This window comes from Camellia sinensis, chromosome 7, assembly GCF_055761805.1.
Source record: "Camellia sinensis isolate YWXY chromosome 7, ASM5576180v1, whole genome shotgun sequence".
NCBI lineage: Eukaryota > Viridiplantae > Streptophyta > Magnoliopsida > Ericales > Theaceae > Camellia > Camellia sinensis.
In genome coordinates this window covers 37,777,115-37,793,544 of record NC_138967.1, presented here as the reverse complement: position 1 = coordinate 37,793,544, position 16,430 = coordinate 37,777,115, and the positions used below count along the sequence as shown (strand labels likewise).

At 37.3% G+C, this 16,430-nt stretch overlaps 1 protein-coding gene and 1 pseudogene across 3 annotated transcripts in view; one reads left to right on the top strand and one right to left on the bottom strand.

Annotated features, from left to right (window-relative positions):
* LOC114258583 (myosin-6-like) overlaps positions 1-16,172 on the bottom strand; it is a 70,920-nt gene extending 54,748 nt beyond the window's left edge. The window contains exons 1-7 of one of the 2 annotated variants that reach the window (XM_082877779.1): positions 15,745-16,172; positions 14,991-15,119; positions 3,063-3,206; positions 2,594-2,739; positions 2,339-2,495; positions 1,283-1,341; positions 1,022-1,181 (exon numbers count right to left, since the gene is read on the bottom strand). In XM_082877779.1, the coding sequence (XP_082733905.1) occupies positions 1,022-1,181; positions 1,283-1,341; positions 2,339-2,495; positions 2,594-2,739; positions 3,063-3,206; positions 14,991-15,119; positions 15,745-15,747 (798 nt within the window). In that variant the 5' untranslated portion in view covers positions 15,748-16,172. Of the gene's footprint in view, positions 1-1,021; positions 1,182-1,282; positions 1,342-2,338; positions 2,496-2,593; positions 2,740-3,062; positions 3,207-14,990; positions 15,126-15,744 lie in introns of those variants that run through there. The other variant, XM_082877778.1, reaches the window with a different exon arrangement.
* LOC145795045 (trans-cinnamate 4-monooxygenase pseudogene) lies at positions 10,497-11,644 on the top strand (annotated as a pseudogene). Its single transcript, XR_014335214.1, has one exon. The product of XR_014335214.1 is annotated as a trans-cinnamate 4-monooxygenase pseudogene (transcript).
* Positions 16,173-16,430: the final 258 nt, after the last annotated feature.

Below are 16,430 nucleotides of genomic sequence, written 5' to 3'. Positions count from 1 at the left end.
CCCCTCCACTGCCAGTGCATATAGATGAAACTTTCCAAATAGACCAAACCTCACTGAGATCCAAGTGTATTGCACAATTAAAAGCAATTTTGTCTTTTATTTAACTGCCCTTGTATTTCTAGATGTGCTTCAAAAAATTACCAACAGTTGAACATCCAAAGCTTAGATAAAAGGGGGTATCCACGTGGTGTCCAGATGAGAAATCACTTAAAAATGGCAGAAAAAAATTGAAATGTCATAAAAACATTATAAAATTTCATAATGTAGGAACAAAAATCTTTAGCTTTCTAGCTTTTACTTTTGTGACTTGTATTCCAACAGATCATAACATTTAACGCCATAAATGTCATTAGAAAGAATATCTCAGTAGCTGCAAACAGAAAACACACGACACTAGTCAGAACATTAAATTTGCATTCTGTCTCTCCAGTCTCCACATAATATCATATACTGCTATGGCTTTTCCATCATAACATGAATAGAAGCCAGTTGGACACACAGAACAAACTCATAAATAAATAAAGCGTGGGGCCACAACAACCATAGTGCCACCATTGTCCATCAGAAACCAGTCGATAGGCCTGTGACAAACCATGAGACCACTTGTCTTGAAGTTTACAGCAAAAACATAATCACACCATCCCACCAGACAAGATATTATAACCAGCTACACCACTAGCTAATTACTACCTAAGTTCAAGGAAATAGCAACACGAAGTTCATCCATACAGCATGCCATGGTCATCACATGTTCTTCCTCTTTTTTATGACAATAAACAAGTCTTGTAGTGTCGTTGGAATTAAAGTTGAGTCCTTTTTATGTTAAATATCTTGTGGTTCTGGAACATCACATACAATAGAAAATATTTTTGGCAAGATTTATGAAAAATAGAAAGTGGGTACTAGAGATAAAGCATCTTCATGCAAACAATTAGAATCCATCAATTTTTTTGATAGACTCGTCCCTGACAACCCAATTTCTCCATGAAGAAAATTCATAAGCATGCAAAAGAGCAATTACCTCTGGTGGTGCAGCACAAAGCATATAGAAGCAATGATAATTTCTCTCAGGATCAGACACTTGACAAACACGAGATCGTTCAAGTAAATAAGTTCTAATGGCAGCCCCTGAAATCTTCCCCCGTTCATCAAACTGGAGCTCCACAAATTTACCAAAACGACTGAAAATATAACATTCATTTCAGGGGGAAAAAAGACAATTCATTTCAGAAAATTCTGTAATCTGGGAAAAAAAGACAATTTTGAATAAAAGGATTTCCACCTTGAATTATTGTTTCTGAGAGTCTTTGCATTTCCAAATGCTTCTAGAACAGGATTGGACTGCCAAACAAACAAAAAGGTGAAGATAAATTAGAAATAAATACAATACATTACTGGTGCAGTATTTTTAAAGGCTCAAGGCACACCAAGGCACCAAAGGTCTCTTGGGACCTAGGCACAAATCGAGACGCAAGCTTCACTAAAGCAAGGTGCACCTTTTTAGTTTAAAAAATTAGGAAAATCAACATAGGCTAATAATTCAAACTTCAACATAAGAAAAATGAAAGAATTCACAACTAATAAGCAATAAGACAAAATTTTAAAAATAAATGAAAAAATAAAAATAACGCAAATTGTAGAAGAATTTCCAAAGCCATAAAAGAACATATCATTTCAAATGCAAAATAATCAAAGATTCAACATAACACAAATATCCAAAAAAAAAATCAGAAAATTGATCAGTCACATAACTACAAAGGTAGAAAAAAATTCAGAAGAGGAGAAGTAAACCAGAAGGCGCAGCAAATTAGAAAGATGAAGAAGATTTAAAAAAAAAAAAAAAAAAAAAACACCTGGAGCAAAGCAGAAAACAAAAAAACAGAATCAACAATGTGAAAAAGAAGCAACCTAGCTAAGAAAAAAATAAGGCTCGAACCAAGAAGGTGCCGGAGAAGAAGGGAAAGGGGAAAAAAAAAAAAAGAAGAGAAGAAGAAGAAGAGTTTTAATCCCCTGCGCCAGCACATATAAACATAGAAAAATAAATAAATAAACAGCTTATATTAAAAGGAAAAATAAAGCTAGAATCTTTAATGAAGCGCAAGACTTGTGTCCTTGCACATTGCGACTTAAGCGCGTGCGCCTTGTTGCGCTTCATGGAATGCACCTCGCCTTGCCACATACAAGTCGCATGAGCTGCGCTTAGGAGCACCTTTTACAACACTGTAATGGTGACAGCCAAATTTCTAAGCAGAAGTCATTTCATTACAGAAATTCAAAATTAGAATCATAACCTTCAATGTTACCGTGTTAATAAACCGAAATTTCATAACACATTTACCTCTAGGACTTGCTGCTCCACAGTCCGTCCCTCAGCTGCAGCTCTCCCTCCCATATAGGCAAGATAACGCATAAGCATTTTTGTGCTTTCTGTTTTACCTGCTCCACTTTCTCCACTAACCAAAATTGACTGACTTATTCCCTCATTAATCATCTGTCTGCATTCAAAAATGTCATTGTTTGACAGGTACGATGAAATATTTATTATAAAAAAATAAAAACTCAAATTTTGAAACAGCAGAGTACGACAGATTACCTGTATGCAGCGTCTGCAATGGCAAAAGGATGTGGGCTCAGCTCGCCAAAGGCTGCCCCTTTATACTCTTCCATCATATGACGGTCATATAAATGAGGTAGCCTTTTAAAAGGGTTCACAGCTATTAATATACTACCAGTATAGGTCTGAAACAACATCAGATGAGTTAGCTTCACAGAATAGAAATGCTAAGAATTATGGGTTCTATATATTGCAAATAAATTTCACATCCACATTCCTAAACAGGCTCAGCCACACTAATGCACATTTTGATGTAGCCTATTGGTGCCGCTTCCGAGCTTTTGCTTCTGCAGCTTATGATAAACTGGTTGTTCAGCATTTTTTTAGAAGCAGCTCGAAAACCAAATACTAGCATAAAATATCAATCAAATAACATTAACCTAATTGTTCAAAATGGAAGAAATGTTCGGACAGGGGGATGTATACAGATCATCCAACAAATACTCACATAAATTTCATTCATGTCATATCGACATTTTAAATTATAGAGAACCCCTGGTTCATGCAGATAAGCCAGCTTTGTCATATCATCCACACCGCATGCAGGAGCTTCAACATCTTTTGGATAGACACTAGATGCTTTAGCAACAACCTATATTATAAGCATAACAAGATCAATCAGAAATAATCTCCACTAGAAATTATGTCAGTGAAGAAACAATGACCCTAGATTTATATTTCAGAAACAAAAATAAACATAAAGGGTGGCTCCATTCTTATGAGCCAATGGAGAAACTAGGAAAAGAATGGTACAGATACTGTTAGACTAACCATACATCATTACTGTTGTCTATAAAATTAAAGTGCTTTACATAAAATAAAAGAAATGAATATGAAAAATTTAACGCTTTTTTTTTTTTTTTAATCAGCAAAAAAGAAAGAAACTTTATTGATGAAAACTCAAGTACACGATACAGAGGCAAACATCAATAAAGGAAAGCGAGTGTAGAGCATCAAAGCAAAGCCACTACATCCCAGCCTATGAAGCACGGGTACTTCAAAAATGTTACCGTACTCGTACTGGGTACTTACCAGGTACTAGCACTCATACCGATAGGGCTACATGTGTATCAGGTACTTCTTATACATTCTTTGGCACCGTGGGTACTTCATGGGTATGGGATGGGTACTATGAGATACGTTTAATTTATTAGAGAGTTCTAATTTACTTGAAATTGCAAATCCTTTACTTGATGTGCCATAAATAAAACATGTATTATTCAATGATGAAATTGATGGAATTGAAAATTGAAGTTTTAAGTTTTCAAATTTTGCTTAGCTCGCTTTTAAAATTAAGCTTTGTTTTGTAATTTCTCCTATTTAATGCCATTAAAATATCTTATGGACTTTGCTTTGGTAATGGTATTGTTGAACTATGACTTCTCTTTTGGTTTTATAATTTTTTTTCTTTTAGTTTTGGTATTGAACTTTGATTTTTAGATTGAATCTAAAACTATAAATTAAAAAAAAATAAAAAATTTATTGACGTATCCCAACCATACTCGTATCCTATTTTTTTTAAGTTTTGCCACATCAACGTACCCGTAACATACCCATACTAGTATCCATACCCACACCCATGCTTCATAGATCCCAACCAGGTTGGTACCGAGATGCAAACCCAATCATTTGCTAGCACTACACCAAAGTTGGTGAGGGACCAACCAAAACAAAACAAAAAAAAAAAACACAAAATCATAGCCTTGCCTAGCACGACCTCCAAAAAATTAATGCATTTAACATGACCTCCAAAAGATTGAAAAACATTTGTTGTTGGGGAGGCAGCCAATTGTCAGATCTACCTTTCCCCAATGTCTATGGGGAGAACTTGTGAAATAAATTTACTCATCAATAATTAGAAAGAACCAAAGATGGACACAAGCAACAAGCAAATATCAATCAATATGACAACACATCCTTTCGATAAATAAATAAACAACGTCATCATCTGTGTGTGCCATCAACCACAGGTGCCACCCATACACATCTAGAAACAAAACAAAAACTCAACAACCAACCTATACACCTTGTTACTCTAAGAACTCAAAATCCAAATATAAGTGAGCTTTGGATTTACCACCCTCAAGATCCAGCCATACAATATATTTAAAAATCTAGTTTTCAACCAGGTCAGGAGTTTATCAACATTATTGAATGTCCTTTGATTCTGCTCAGTTCAAACAATCCATGGCAAACACAAATGTACCAAAGGAAAAATCTAAGTGAGCTTTGGATTTACCACCCTCAAGATCCAGCTATACAATATATTTAAAAATCTAGTTTTCAACCAGGTCACAGGTTTATCAACATTATTGAATGTCCTTTGATTCTGCTCAGTTCAAACAATCCATGGCAAAAACAAATGTACCAAAGGAAAAGATTTGCATCTTTTTCCAACTCTTCTTCCTCCAAGCTTGTTTTTTATTTATTTTTTGGGTCTTCCCAATCGAATGAATAATATGGCCTTGTGAACTTTCAATAGAATTCCAAGCAGCATCTCTTGAATTTCTTGTTTTCGAGATCACTTGTCTAGCATAACATAATAGAGGTTGGCCCTGTCCATAGCAAGAATGTCCCACCAAAGCTTAACATGTTAACTTGGAAGGCATGACGCCCTTGCTGCAAAGCCTCCTTGTCCATTTTTCACCTTGAGTCGGTCAAAGCCAAAAATCTGACAAGTAAAAGAAAAGGAGATCAGAGAGATACGTGGACAGCTAGACTATAATATAGGTCAGATGTTTCCGTGAGCAAAAAGCAACACTCTTGTCCACACCAAGCTCCAAAAGATGTCAAGGGTTCCCCTCCTCAAGAATGGGAGTTCTATTCCCCGATCCTTCTGATTGACTTTATTGGCTCGTATCACATAGGTTAGGATCAACAAATCATAAGAAGAGATATGCACTTGTAGCTTTGGTTAGCATGTACTTGAGGGCAAGTCGCCCTAAAGGTAGATTCAAAGAAGCTTTTAGGACATAGATGATTTCTTATATGAAATGTTCCACTTCTTCCATCCTTTCTCATCTATTTTTGGGGTACCATCAAAAGCTTTTGATGTGCGTCTTGATGTGACTTCAATGCAGTTTTATGAGGGGTGCCAGTCCACGTGGTCAAGGGTGAACAAAGGATAGCATGCTTGTGCTGGAAGCACTCTTTCCTAGCCTAGCTCAGTCGAGTTAAACCTCTACCGTCCTAAAAGGTAAAGAGTCTGATGTAGGACGATTAGGGACAGTGCTGTAAAGATTGTAAATCTGACTTTCTGTGAGTTTTATGGTGGCTTAAAGCTGAAAATGAATAGGATTTTTAGGAGTCTAATTAATGAATGGAATGATTTAGGTTTAGGATTGATAAACCGGTTGAAAGAGATCAAAACAGGGGCTGTTTTAGGGGCTGTGAACAGTACCCGTGAACAGTGTTTTGTGTTGTTAAAAGTGCAGAAATAAAAGAGGAAAAGAAGAGAAAAGAAGAAGATAGATCTAAAGATCACTCCTAGAATCCCTTAGGCATCACACATAGGGTTTGATTGCATCACACAATCCATAAAGAAGCTTCAAAAGCTTGAAATTCTATAAAATATTAATTCTATTAAATTATTAGCATTACATGATTTGATATAGAACTAGGAGATTTCCTAAACCAACTATAATTAAAGAAGGAAACTATTACAATATCTTTGACTTCAAAAATTAATCTAAGACCAAATAAGAAATATAAATAAAACTCAATTAAATAACTTGACCCACAATACGACCCATAGGCAACCCCTACAACCCATACTCAAAAAGTCTGCAAATTACCAAAAATATCCCTAACCTTAAGAATCCTAGAAAACATAAAAATAATAATAAAATAATACTCTAATAATACTAGAAATATGATTATACGTGTTTACTATCGGTTTCTCTTTAAAATCTTGCCAAGTTCCAAATATCGTCGTTACTTTGAATTTATTCTTTCTTGAGCCTCTTATACTCTGCATCAGTCTTTCCCATCTTATCATCATTAGATAGGGAGGATCTGACAAAAATACAAAATTCCAAATGTTCAAAGAATCGTGTGATCATGTTAAGAGAAAAGTAGTTGTAGAGGAGCAGCTGTGAAACAGCGATTCCCCCTTTCCACTTAAGTAGGGAGGGCCTCCTTCCCCACCATTCTAAATTTTCACTAGTTGACTGAAGACTTGATTATTGTTGTATCAATTGGTCCAGCAAAAATTGAAATAGGAGCCAATTCAATAGGAAGCTTTTGAAAACGCAGTGCACCCAAGTATTAAGGAACCTTAGATTCTGTTTTTATTAATTCTTCATTCTCAGTGCAAACCTGTCTACTCTATCAAAAGTCCCCATGAATTCCTTCCTATAGTGCAAACTTGTCTACTGGTAGTTGCGACAGGGGAGGTATAGGAGGCCCCATCCACCAAAAAAAAAGGGAGGTTTGGGTCTCTGTCTCCAGCCTGTAAACCTCGTGAATTAAGTGAATAGAGAGAAACAAAACTAAGTCACTATTGTATTGTGAACGATAAGGAAGACTTGCATTATTAGTGATGGCTCCTACCCGACCAAACACTAAAAGCCCTCCAACCCGACCAAACATTGAAAGCTGGTCCGAGCAAGCCATATTATGAAACTACTTTAACCAAATTGGGTCTAATGGAACAAGATCTCGATTAAAAAAAGGGATGGGGCTTTGTTTTGGGAGGATTGCATTCTCAGCTTTGGAAAGGAGAGAATTTCATAAAAGGACAGTCGTTTTCAACTACTCGTTTCTTATCTTAAAGAAAGTAGGCATGCCTTTAAGTGAGAGGCGTCAAGTCAATAACAGCTATGTTATTTCCCTACTAATTTTTGGCCTCCCTCCGATCCCGACCAAGTTGAGATCAGTGAATGAAGAAGGCTCATGCTCGTCCATCACTTGCACTTGGGGTTTCTAGTTTCATTCCCTTTCATTGAGTTGCTCTTGATGTGAGATCAATAGCAAAAGAAAGAAAAAGAATTGATGCCCCAAAGCAACTGGAATGGGATAGGGTGTGCCGCTTAGAAATTAGCCACATCTTGGCCTTTGACAGCTTGCTGTGGAACATATTCTCAAGCTTGGGATGACCATTGTTGAGGTTCAGTTGGAGAGAGGCCATGCCCCTGGTGAGGTAGGCCTACGTGTGATTAGTGTGCCCTTAAGTTTTAAATGATGATTCTCAATAGTGTACAGGGATCCATTTTGAAAGGTTCTTCTTCCTTTTCCGTGATAAGAAGCTCTGCCACCCCTCTAAAAACAACAAAAATACTCCAAACATGGCAAGGATCATAACCCAAAGTTCTCTTGTCACATGACAATGAATGAAGACGTGGGTGACAGATTCCCCATCACTCTTACACATATACCAGCAATTTTTTTTTATTGGCAACAAAATAAATAGAAAAAATTACCAAAACAAAAAAACCCTAGGGTTTGAGCCTGATAACAAAATAAACCTTGCATTTTAAATTTTGTCAATTTAAACCTTAATCTTGTGATTTGTTTACAATCTAAACCATATTCTCAAGGTTTATTTTGTTATCAGGCTCAAACCTAGGGCTTTTCTTGTAATTTTCCAAAATAAATATCATTGATGAAAATATGTACAAAAAAATGGGGGATGAGGAGTCCGCCAAAGTAAAAACAAAGGGGGGGGGGGGGAAGAAGCAAAATTATGAAAGTCACAAACTACAAATCGCACACTCCACCAATCGCTAGATACCAATAATAAGGGTATCCCCTTAAAAAGAGCAGATACCGAAGCCCAAAAAAAGGATAAATAACACACTCTATCCTATAAAGAATTGATACCCTCAAACTTATCATGACAAAACCTAGCATAATGCTCCAACCAAACAACTTCTAGAATTGGGTTGGGGGGGGGGGGGAAATAACGAAGTTCCACAAAGCTTTTGCTTTCTTGTTGGTCCCAAAACCCTTACAATCAGTCAAAAGCAATTGAGAGCAAGTAGTCGAGACCGCCTTACAAATGTCGGCCAATTGAGATAACTAATGCCATAAAGTCAAAGACAAAGGATAATGCAAAAATAAATGATAGACAATCACTTTTGATACAGAACAAATTGTAAATATTTAGGATCTTGTCGTGCATTGCACAACACACAAAGAAAGTCATCTTGGATGGAGACTTAAAGATCAAAACCCCTTCCAAGGGAAAACATGATTCTTGGCTCCCCAACATCACATCATAAAAAATAAAAAATAAAAATTCACTTCAAAATTCCCATTCGTTGAAATGGCCCACCTCATCTCATCTTGCCCCTCATGGATTCCCTACATATCATAACACCTCAAGAAATGCCATTAATTTACCTACCTCCCAATCCTGCTAATCCCTTAAAAGCAATGTCCTATCACATGTTGACCCCCTTTTTGAGATAAAGCCTCCTTGTTTACCATAGTTTTGCGTATAGTGTATAGCTTGACAAGCCCTTTCCAACTACTTCTTTTCCCTCCATGTGTGATGCCGAAATTGGATGCTATCTCCGTTTTGCACCTTCATTTTGGTATTCCACAAATAAGTCCCAAACACTAAGAATACGTTTCCATAATCCTTTTTCCATAAAACATAATAACCTCCAATGAGCTCCCATTTCCCAATGCACTCCCATGCTTAAACTTCACGATTTTTCTCCAAATTTTATCAATCACAAGAAAATCGCCATCGCCACTTCCCCAAGCAAGCTTCGTTAAAAATCTCAAGCTTCCTACCTGCCAGCCACACTCTCTAATAGGAGCATGGTTATCAGAATCCCGATCCGGATCTTACGATCCTACGATCTTACGATCCATTTGAGTGCAATCGATCCGGATCGTGTAAAAAACTCCTTATAGGTAGGATCTTTCGATCCTGGTAGTGGGATTTTATAGGATCGTGGAATCCCGATCCGAATCCGATCCTATCCGATCCAATTTACAAGCCTTGTTTTGTATTGTATGACATATTTTGTTGTAAATTTTATATTTGTTGTCTAAATATCAATTTATGTTGTCAAAATAAATCATAAAAATTAAGTAGTATTGAATCAAATAGACTAAGAAAAACAAACTAGGAAACAAACATTCAAATATTGCGGTAATTTAAGAAAATTAAATAGTCGGAAAAACAAACTTAGCTTTAGCGGAGTCTAAGAAGGGTAAAATGATTGTAATTTTATCCCAATTTCTGGAGAAATTATTTTTGTGACTCGAATCCGCTCCACCAGAGATGCTAACGACAAACCTTATCATTCGACTAAGCTACTCTTTTGAGTTCTTAATCTATTTTCATATCCAATTTTGTTAAATATTTTTTCTTTACTTTTTATGCATTATTGTACATTGTAAAGTATTTTGTTATAGAATTCTTCTTCTTCTTCACCTTCTTTTTTGATAAAATACAGAACTTTTACCATCGAGTTTTCTATTGCATAATATTATATGTACATTTTACATGGAGTATTATATTTTTCACAATATCTTCACTTCTTTTTAATAAAATATAGGTTCATTTTGTGTATACTTTATAAGAAATATTTATTTAAATTAAATTATTATGTAATGTTAAAATATATCATCACCTACCACCTCCACTCAACTCACCTACCACACACACTCACCTACTCCCCAATCCTCTCCTATATAATGAGTACCTCACCATCTGTAATTTACACCATCTGTAATTTATACAATAAATCAATAAATATCAATCAATAATAATACATACAATTTATTCTCTCTCTTTCTCTATACATTATTTCTTACATGGTATCAGAGCCATAAGATTTAGGCCTATACTCCTTTCTTTCCGGCGGGCAGCCGGCCGGCAACCTTGCCTTCGCTGCCCGCAGGAGTTTGTCAACACATATCACAAACACATACCTTTACTATTACTCACCACTCTATCATACGCCATTATTCCCTCTAACCTACGCCAATATGGATCTTCTCCTCCTAGAGAAGAGCCTCTTGGGCCTCTTCGTCGCCGTATTCCTTGCCATCACCATCTCTAAATTGCGCGGCAAGAAGTTCAAACTCCCTCCGGGTCCCATACCCGTGCCCGTATTCGGCAACTGGCTCCAAGTCGGTGATGACTTGAACCACCGCAACTTGACCCAATTAGCCAAGCGGTTCGGCCAGATATTCCTGCTCCGAATGGGCTAACGCAACCTGGTCGTGGTCTCTTCCCCGGATCTCGCCAAAGAAGTCCTCCACACCCAGGGGGTCGAGTTCGGGTCCCGAACCCGGAACGTGGTATTCGATATTTTTACGGGTAAGGGTCAGGATATGGTGTTCACTGTATACGGTGAGCACTGGAGGAAGATGAGGAGGATCATGACGGTTCCTTTTTTTACCAACAAGGTGGTGCAGCAGTACAGGCTCGGGTGGGAGGACGAGGCGGGTCGGGTCGTGGAGGATGTGAAGAAGAACCCGGAAGCGAAGACCAATGGGATCGTGCTGAGGAGGCGGTTGCAGCTGATGATGTACAATAACATGTACAGGATTATGTTTGATTCGAGGTTCGAGAGCGAGGAGGACCCGTTGTTCGTGAAATTGAAGGCGTTGAATGGAGAGAGGAGTAGGTTGGCTCAGAGCTTTGAGTATAACTACGGCGATTTTATTCCGATTTTGAGGCCGTTCTTGAGAGGGTACTTGAAGATCTGCAAAGAAGTTAAAGAGAGGAGGTTGCAGCTTTTCAAGGACTATTTTGTCGATGAAAGGAAGAAGTTAGCAAGCACGAAGAGCATGGACAACAATACTCTAAAATGTGCGATTGATCATATTTTTGGAGAGCTCGAATGCTCAACAACAATGGCAGATCTTGCAAGTAAACCAGACACGGAGGGAAGTGGGCAAGACCAAATAGAATACTACAATGATAATATTATGATAAAGAATAGAATAGAATATTATCAATGGAGATCCACCAACCCACTGATTGAATATATATATATATATATATATATATATATATATATATATATCTATCTATATATATTTGTTTAATAGCTGGCACCACACCCAACCATTTCTCTTCTTTTCTTTCTTTTCTTTTCTTTTTCTTTCTTTCTTTGCTTCTCCCACCGCCCCACTCCAACCCCTCTTTTCCTTTCTTTTATTTTATTTAACCAATTGCTGTCACCCACTCACTTCATTTTTTTTTTTTTTTATTTAAAAAAAAAAAAAAAAAAAAAAAACAATTGCTGTCGCCCATCCTCACTTTCTTTAATATATATTTTTTTATTATAATATTTTTTTTTTTTCTATCCCTACTTTTATTTTATTTTATTTTATTCTATTTTTTTATCTTTTGTATAATACTGAAACATTGATTAAAAAAAAAAAAAAACAAAACAAAACAAAAAAAAAAAAAACAAAAAAAAACAGAAGAAGAAGAACTGCACACCACACTCATTTTATTCATGTTGGGGCTCACCCCGATCACCATTTTACACAAAAAAAAAAAAAAAACAAACCACCCACATCCACAGGTGGGATTTTTCTTCTTTACTCTGCCGCCGGTCTCTTCTTCTTGCCTCCGTCCTGGGCGGCCCTTGCCGGTGTTGCCTCCGTGTTTCCCACTCCACTGGGCATGATCACTCCCCCATACTCCTCCACTGCAGCATATGGAGGACCTCCAAATCGGAACATCACGGTGGCCTTCCGCTTCAGCTCCTTGTTTTCTGCCCTTAGCACGCTTATCTCTGCTCGCGCATCCTTATACATGCGTTGGAGCAGAGCCAGCTGGGAGTTTAAATGCTGCACCTCATTTGTCCTACTCTGCAGCCGGTTCGACAAGTTTGTGACCGCCGTCATGCTTTCCACACATGCCTTCAGAGTATACTGATTAGCCTCCACATCCGTTTGCACTGCCATTTTTTGCTCCACCGACCGCATCGGAAAGTTCAACGGCGCAAAACCGGCAGTGTTTGGTTGAGGTTCACTGGCCACCGTACCCGTTATCTCTCTTGTTGACTCGTTGAGGTCAGGAAAGAGAGTCAGCAGACCACGGGACGACGAAGCCATTTTCTCTCGCAACAGAGTGTTACAGACTCTCTCTCTCAGCACAAGGAACTCTCTTTCTCAGCAACACGAAGGATTTTTCAGAGGTTTCTCTCAGTTTTTCTCTGCCTCCGCCTCTGCCTTCGTCTTGGTTATATAGCCAAGGCAGCCACGCGCATCGCGCGCCTTTTGACGCCCGACAAACTGGCACGCCTTTTCATGGCACATTTTTTGATAAAGTGGACACGCCTTTTGATGGCACGCCTTTTGATGAATTGGGCACGCCTTTTGATGGCACGCCTTTTGACAAAATTAGGCACACCTTTTGAGGGTGCAACTTTTACAAGGGTCCGACAAGACTCTGTAAACTGTCCCGACATAGATTCCGGTTAGTTTCTACAAGGGTCCGACAAGACTCTGTAAACTGTCCCGACATTGATTCCGGTTAGCTCCTTTTAAGGGTCCGACAAGACTCTGTAAACTGTCCCGACATTGATTCCGGTTAGCTCCTTTATGGGTCCGACAAGACTCTGTAAACTGTCCCGACATTGATTCCGGTTAGCTCCTTTATGGGTCCGACAAGACTCTGTAAACTGTCCCGACATTGATTCCGGTTAGTTTCTACAAGGGTCCAGCAAGACTCCGTAAACTGTCACAACAACTGTCACAACATTGTCTACTACAACGGTCCGACATGACCCCATAAACTGTCTTCTACAACGGTCCGACATGACCCCATAAACTGTCTTCTACATCGGTCTGACACAACCATCCAGTGTCCTCTACAACATTATGGCACCACCTTTCAGTGTCTTCACCAACGGTCTGACACGACCATACAGTGTCTCCTATCTTTTTTTATTTTTATGTATTTTCTTGTTTTGCTCCTCTCTCCAAACTCAAGTTGGTTAGTTTCTATCCTCCTTGAGTTTGCGGGGGGCATGTAATTTGTCTTTTTCGGTAGGATCTTACGATCCTCGATCCGATTCTACGATCCGATCCTATAAACACCTCCAACGATCCAACGTAGGATCCCGATTTTAACAACTTTGAATAGGAGTGCAAAAATGTCCCAACCCACCAAATGATATGCAAATTGTTGCACATTCCCACCCCAAAGAAAATACTCTGCAACCATTTTAGCACCCTAGCAACAAAAAATGGAATAATGAATAAGACATAAAGCATGTGGGTAGGCTTAAAAGAGTTTTTTTTTTTTTTTTTTTAATCAAATTTAGCCACCCTGCTTTTGACAAATACATTCTATTCCACCCTGCCAATCTTTTTGAAAATTTTCAACCATGGAACAGAATCCCATATTGCTTAAGATATGAAGTTGGAAGCCAAAGGAAAGCCAAATAATGAATAAATCAAACATTTAACCTTTCAATATACTTTAGTTATATAGGCTTAAAATTTTTAATAATGATTCTTGCATACATAAACGGACCTACACCAGGGTGATGGAGATTGTGCTCTCCCTAGATGTTTATTCAATATCTCATCCCTTATATGGAAATCAAAGGGTTGTTTGAGATAAAAAAAGAAAAGAAAGTCAAGTCATGCTGAACTCACCTACTAATGGCAAGAAATGTATAAATGATCAATTCCTAAAGTTGAATTGTTGTATGTCATCATCGGTCTTTTATAAACAATATTAAACCTAAAACATTGATTAGATTCACCCATTCGCTTACAGTAGATTTTATATTTTAATATAACAAATTATTAGTCTATGTAACAAAATAATTGACAACAAAAATTCGTCTATCATCAAACCTGAACTCCTACAGCTTATACATACAGCAATAATATCGACATCATTCTATGCCAGAAATCTTGCACCAGCAATAATTAACTCTATGGGGCCCTTGTTTTGGACTCGTATTCTAATCATTATCTCTATTCTGGCCTTAATGCAGCAAAATAACAAATAGTGAGCATCAATTTTTATTTTGCATTAATAGATACATTTTCTACTTTAACCCAAAACAATTACTTTCATTTTTTCTACAGATTGATATTTTTATGTGGTTATTGGAAATTAAATTTATTAATAGAGAACAAGTAGTTTAAGTGTCATTGAAAATGAATTTGGGTTATCATTCATCTTTTGCATGATTAGGATGTATTGTTCTTACTTCTAGTTCTTAATATAATTAAATTAACATAGCTCAACATAATCAATTTTCCTAAAACAAATAGTTTTTGTATACTAAATAAATCAATACCAGTCATAGTAAAGAATGCCTTAAATACAAGTAAAACATGACAGCAATAAAAAACAGGACATTGTGCAGGAGAATTTTTTTCAAACAAAAACTCCGGCAATTTTATTGCAAGCATTCAATGCAAGAGCACTCACCTCCTTTCCCGATGTGCAACTTATTTTAATCTCTTCACCATTAACTTCCAAGATTTCCCCATCTACCCAGAATTCATCAGCATCCTCCACCCAAACATGAGATCCAACCACTACATTAACTGGGAAACTCTGCATGTACAAGGGGATATGTTAATAAGCTTCACATGATGTAGGTATTAAAAATAGCATTATATACAAAACTGAACATCAGAGTATCTGCAATGCCATAACCAGTACTTACAGAATTCAATGTAATTAATTTAAAATCATAAAGATTCAAGACAAAATAGAAATCCAAATCCATTAGCAGCAATAAGCACGGAGAATGTAGATTGGCTCAAATGGCATCACCATTGTGACTCATTACCATTCAGAAAAAACAAAACAAAAACAAACAGAACAATCACTTTCAAAAAAAAAATAGCAAAGTTTTCTACACTAAGCCATGACACAAATAATAAAAATTCCAGCTTCAGCAAAGTTCCTCAATGTTCAACATCAGATAAAGGTAAAATAACAGAACATTGAATTGGGTATTGAGTGCCTTCACTGTTTGTATTAGTAACCACAATAAAATAAAATAAACCCAGTTTAAGAACAGAAAATCATTCAAGCCTCAGCATCACTTGGTGAAATGGAAGACTGTTTTGCTCCCATTACCAGCTAAGGTCAGCAAATATAACTCAAAAATCATCAAAATTCCAACAAAAAATGAAAAACAAAATTGTTGCAAAAATTAATTGAAAGTGAATACCATTTTCTCACAAATCAATCAGATTGGGAGCGATCAAACCCTAAATTTCCTTCAAAAGCGCAATGTAGGCGAACCCATTGATTCTTTCCAATATACCCACAATGTGAATAACCTACAAGATTCAATTTTTGCCCCCAAAATCGATAAACTCGCACCAGAGACGACTCTCTCTCTATATCTTCCTCGCTTTTCCTCGGGATTTTCTCTCTGAAAACGGTAATGGAAATGGAAAATGACGGTAATGCGGGGGTTTAGAAACAATAGGAAGTGTTGCAGAGGCTTTAACCTCTGAGAGAAACCAAAAAACAAAGAGAAAACCCTCTGCAACTTTTCTCCCTCCTCAACCCCAATTTTCTCTCTCTAGATTGTCTCTCTACGGTTCGGGAGTTCCTTTCTTCCTCGTTCTCTGTAACGAAAACACTCAACACGAACGAAAGAACGAACGGTCGCGTAAAGGTGAGAAAGGTCGTTAATTTTTGTATTCCGGATTTGCCCCCTGATGTTTTCTGTAATTGCGAGTGTTGCCATCAGGTGATGAAATTGACGTCATCGTTCGAATCACCTGGCTCGGTACGAAAGACCATCTCCCACAGTGAACTAAACTTTGCATCAAATTTAAAATTTGGTGAAAAAGTTATTTTTTGGAGTTTCAATAGTTTCACTAAATTAGTATCAAAATGTGAATG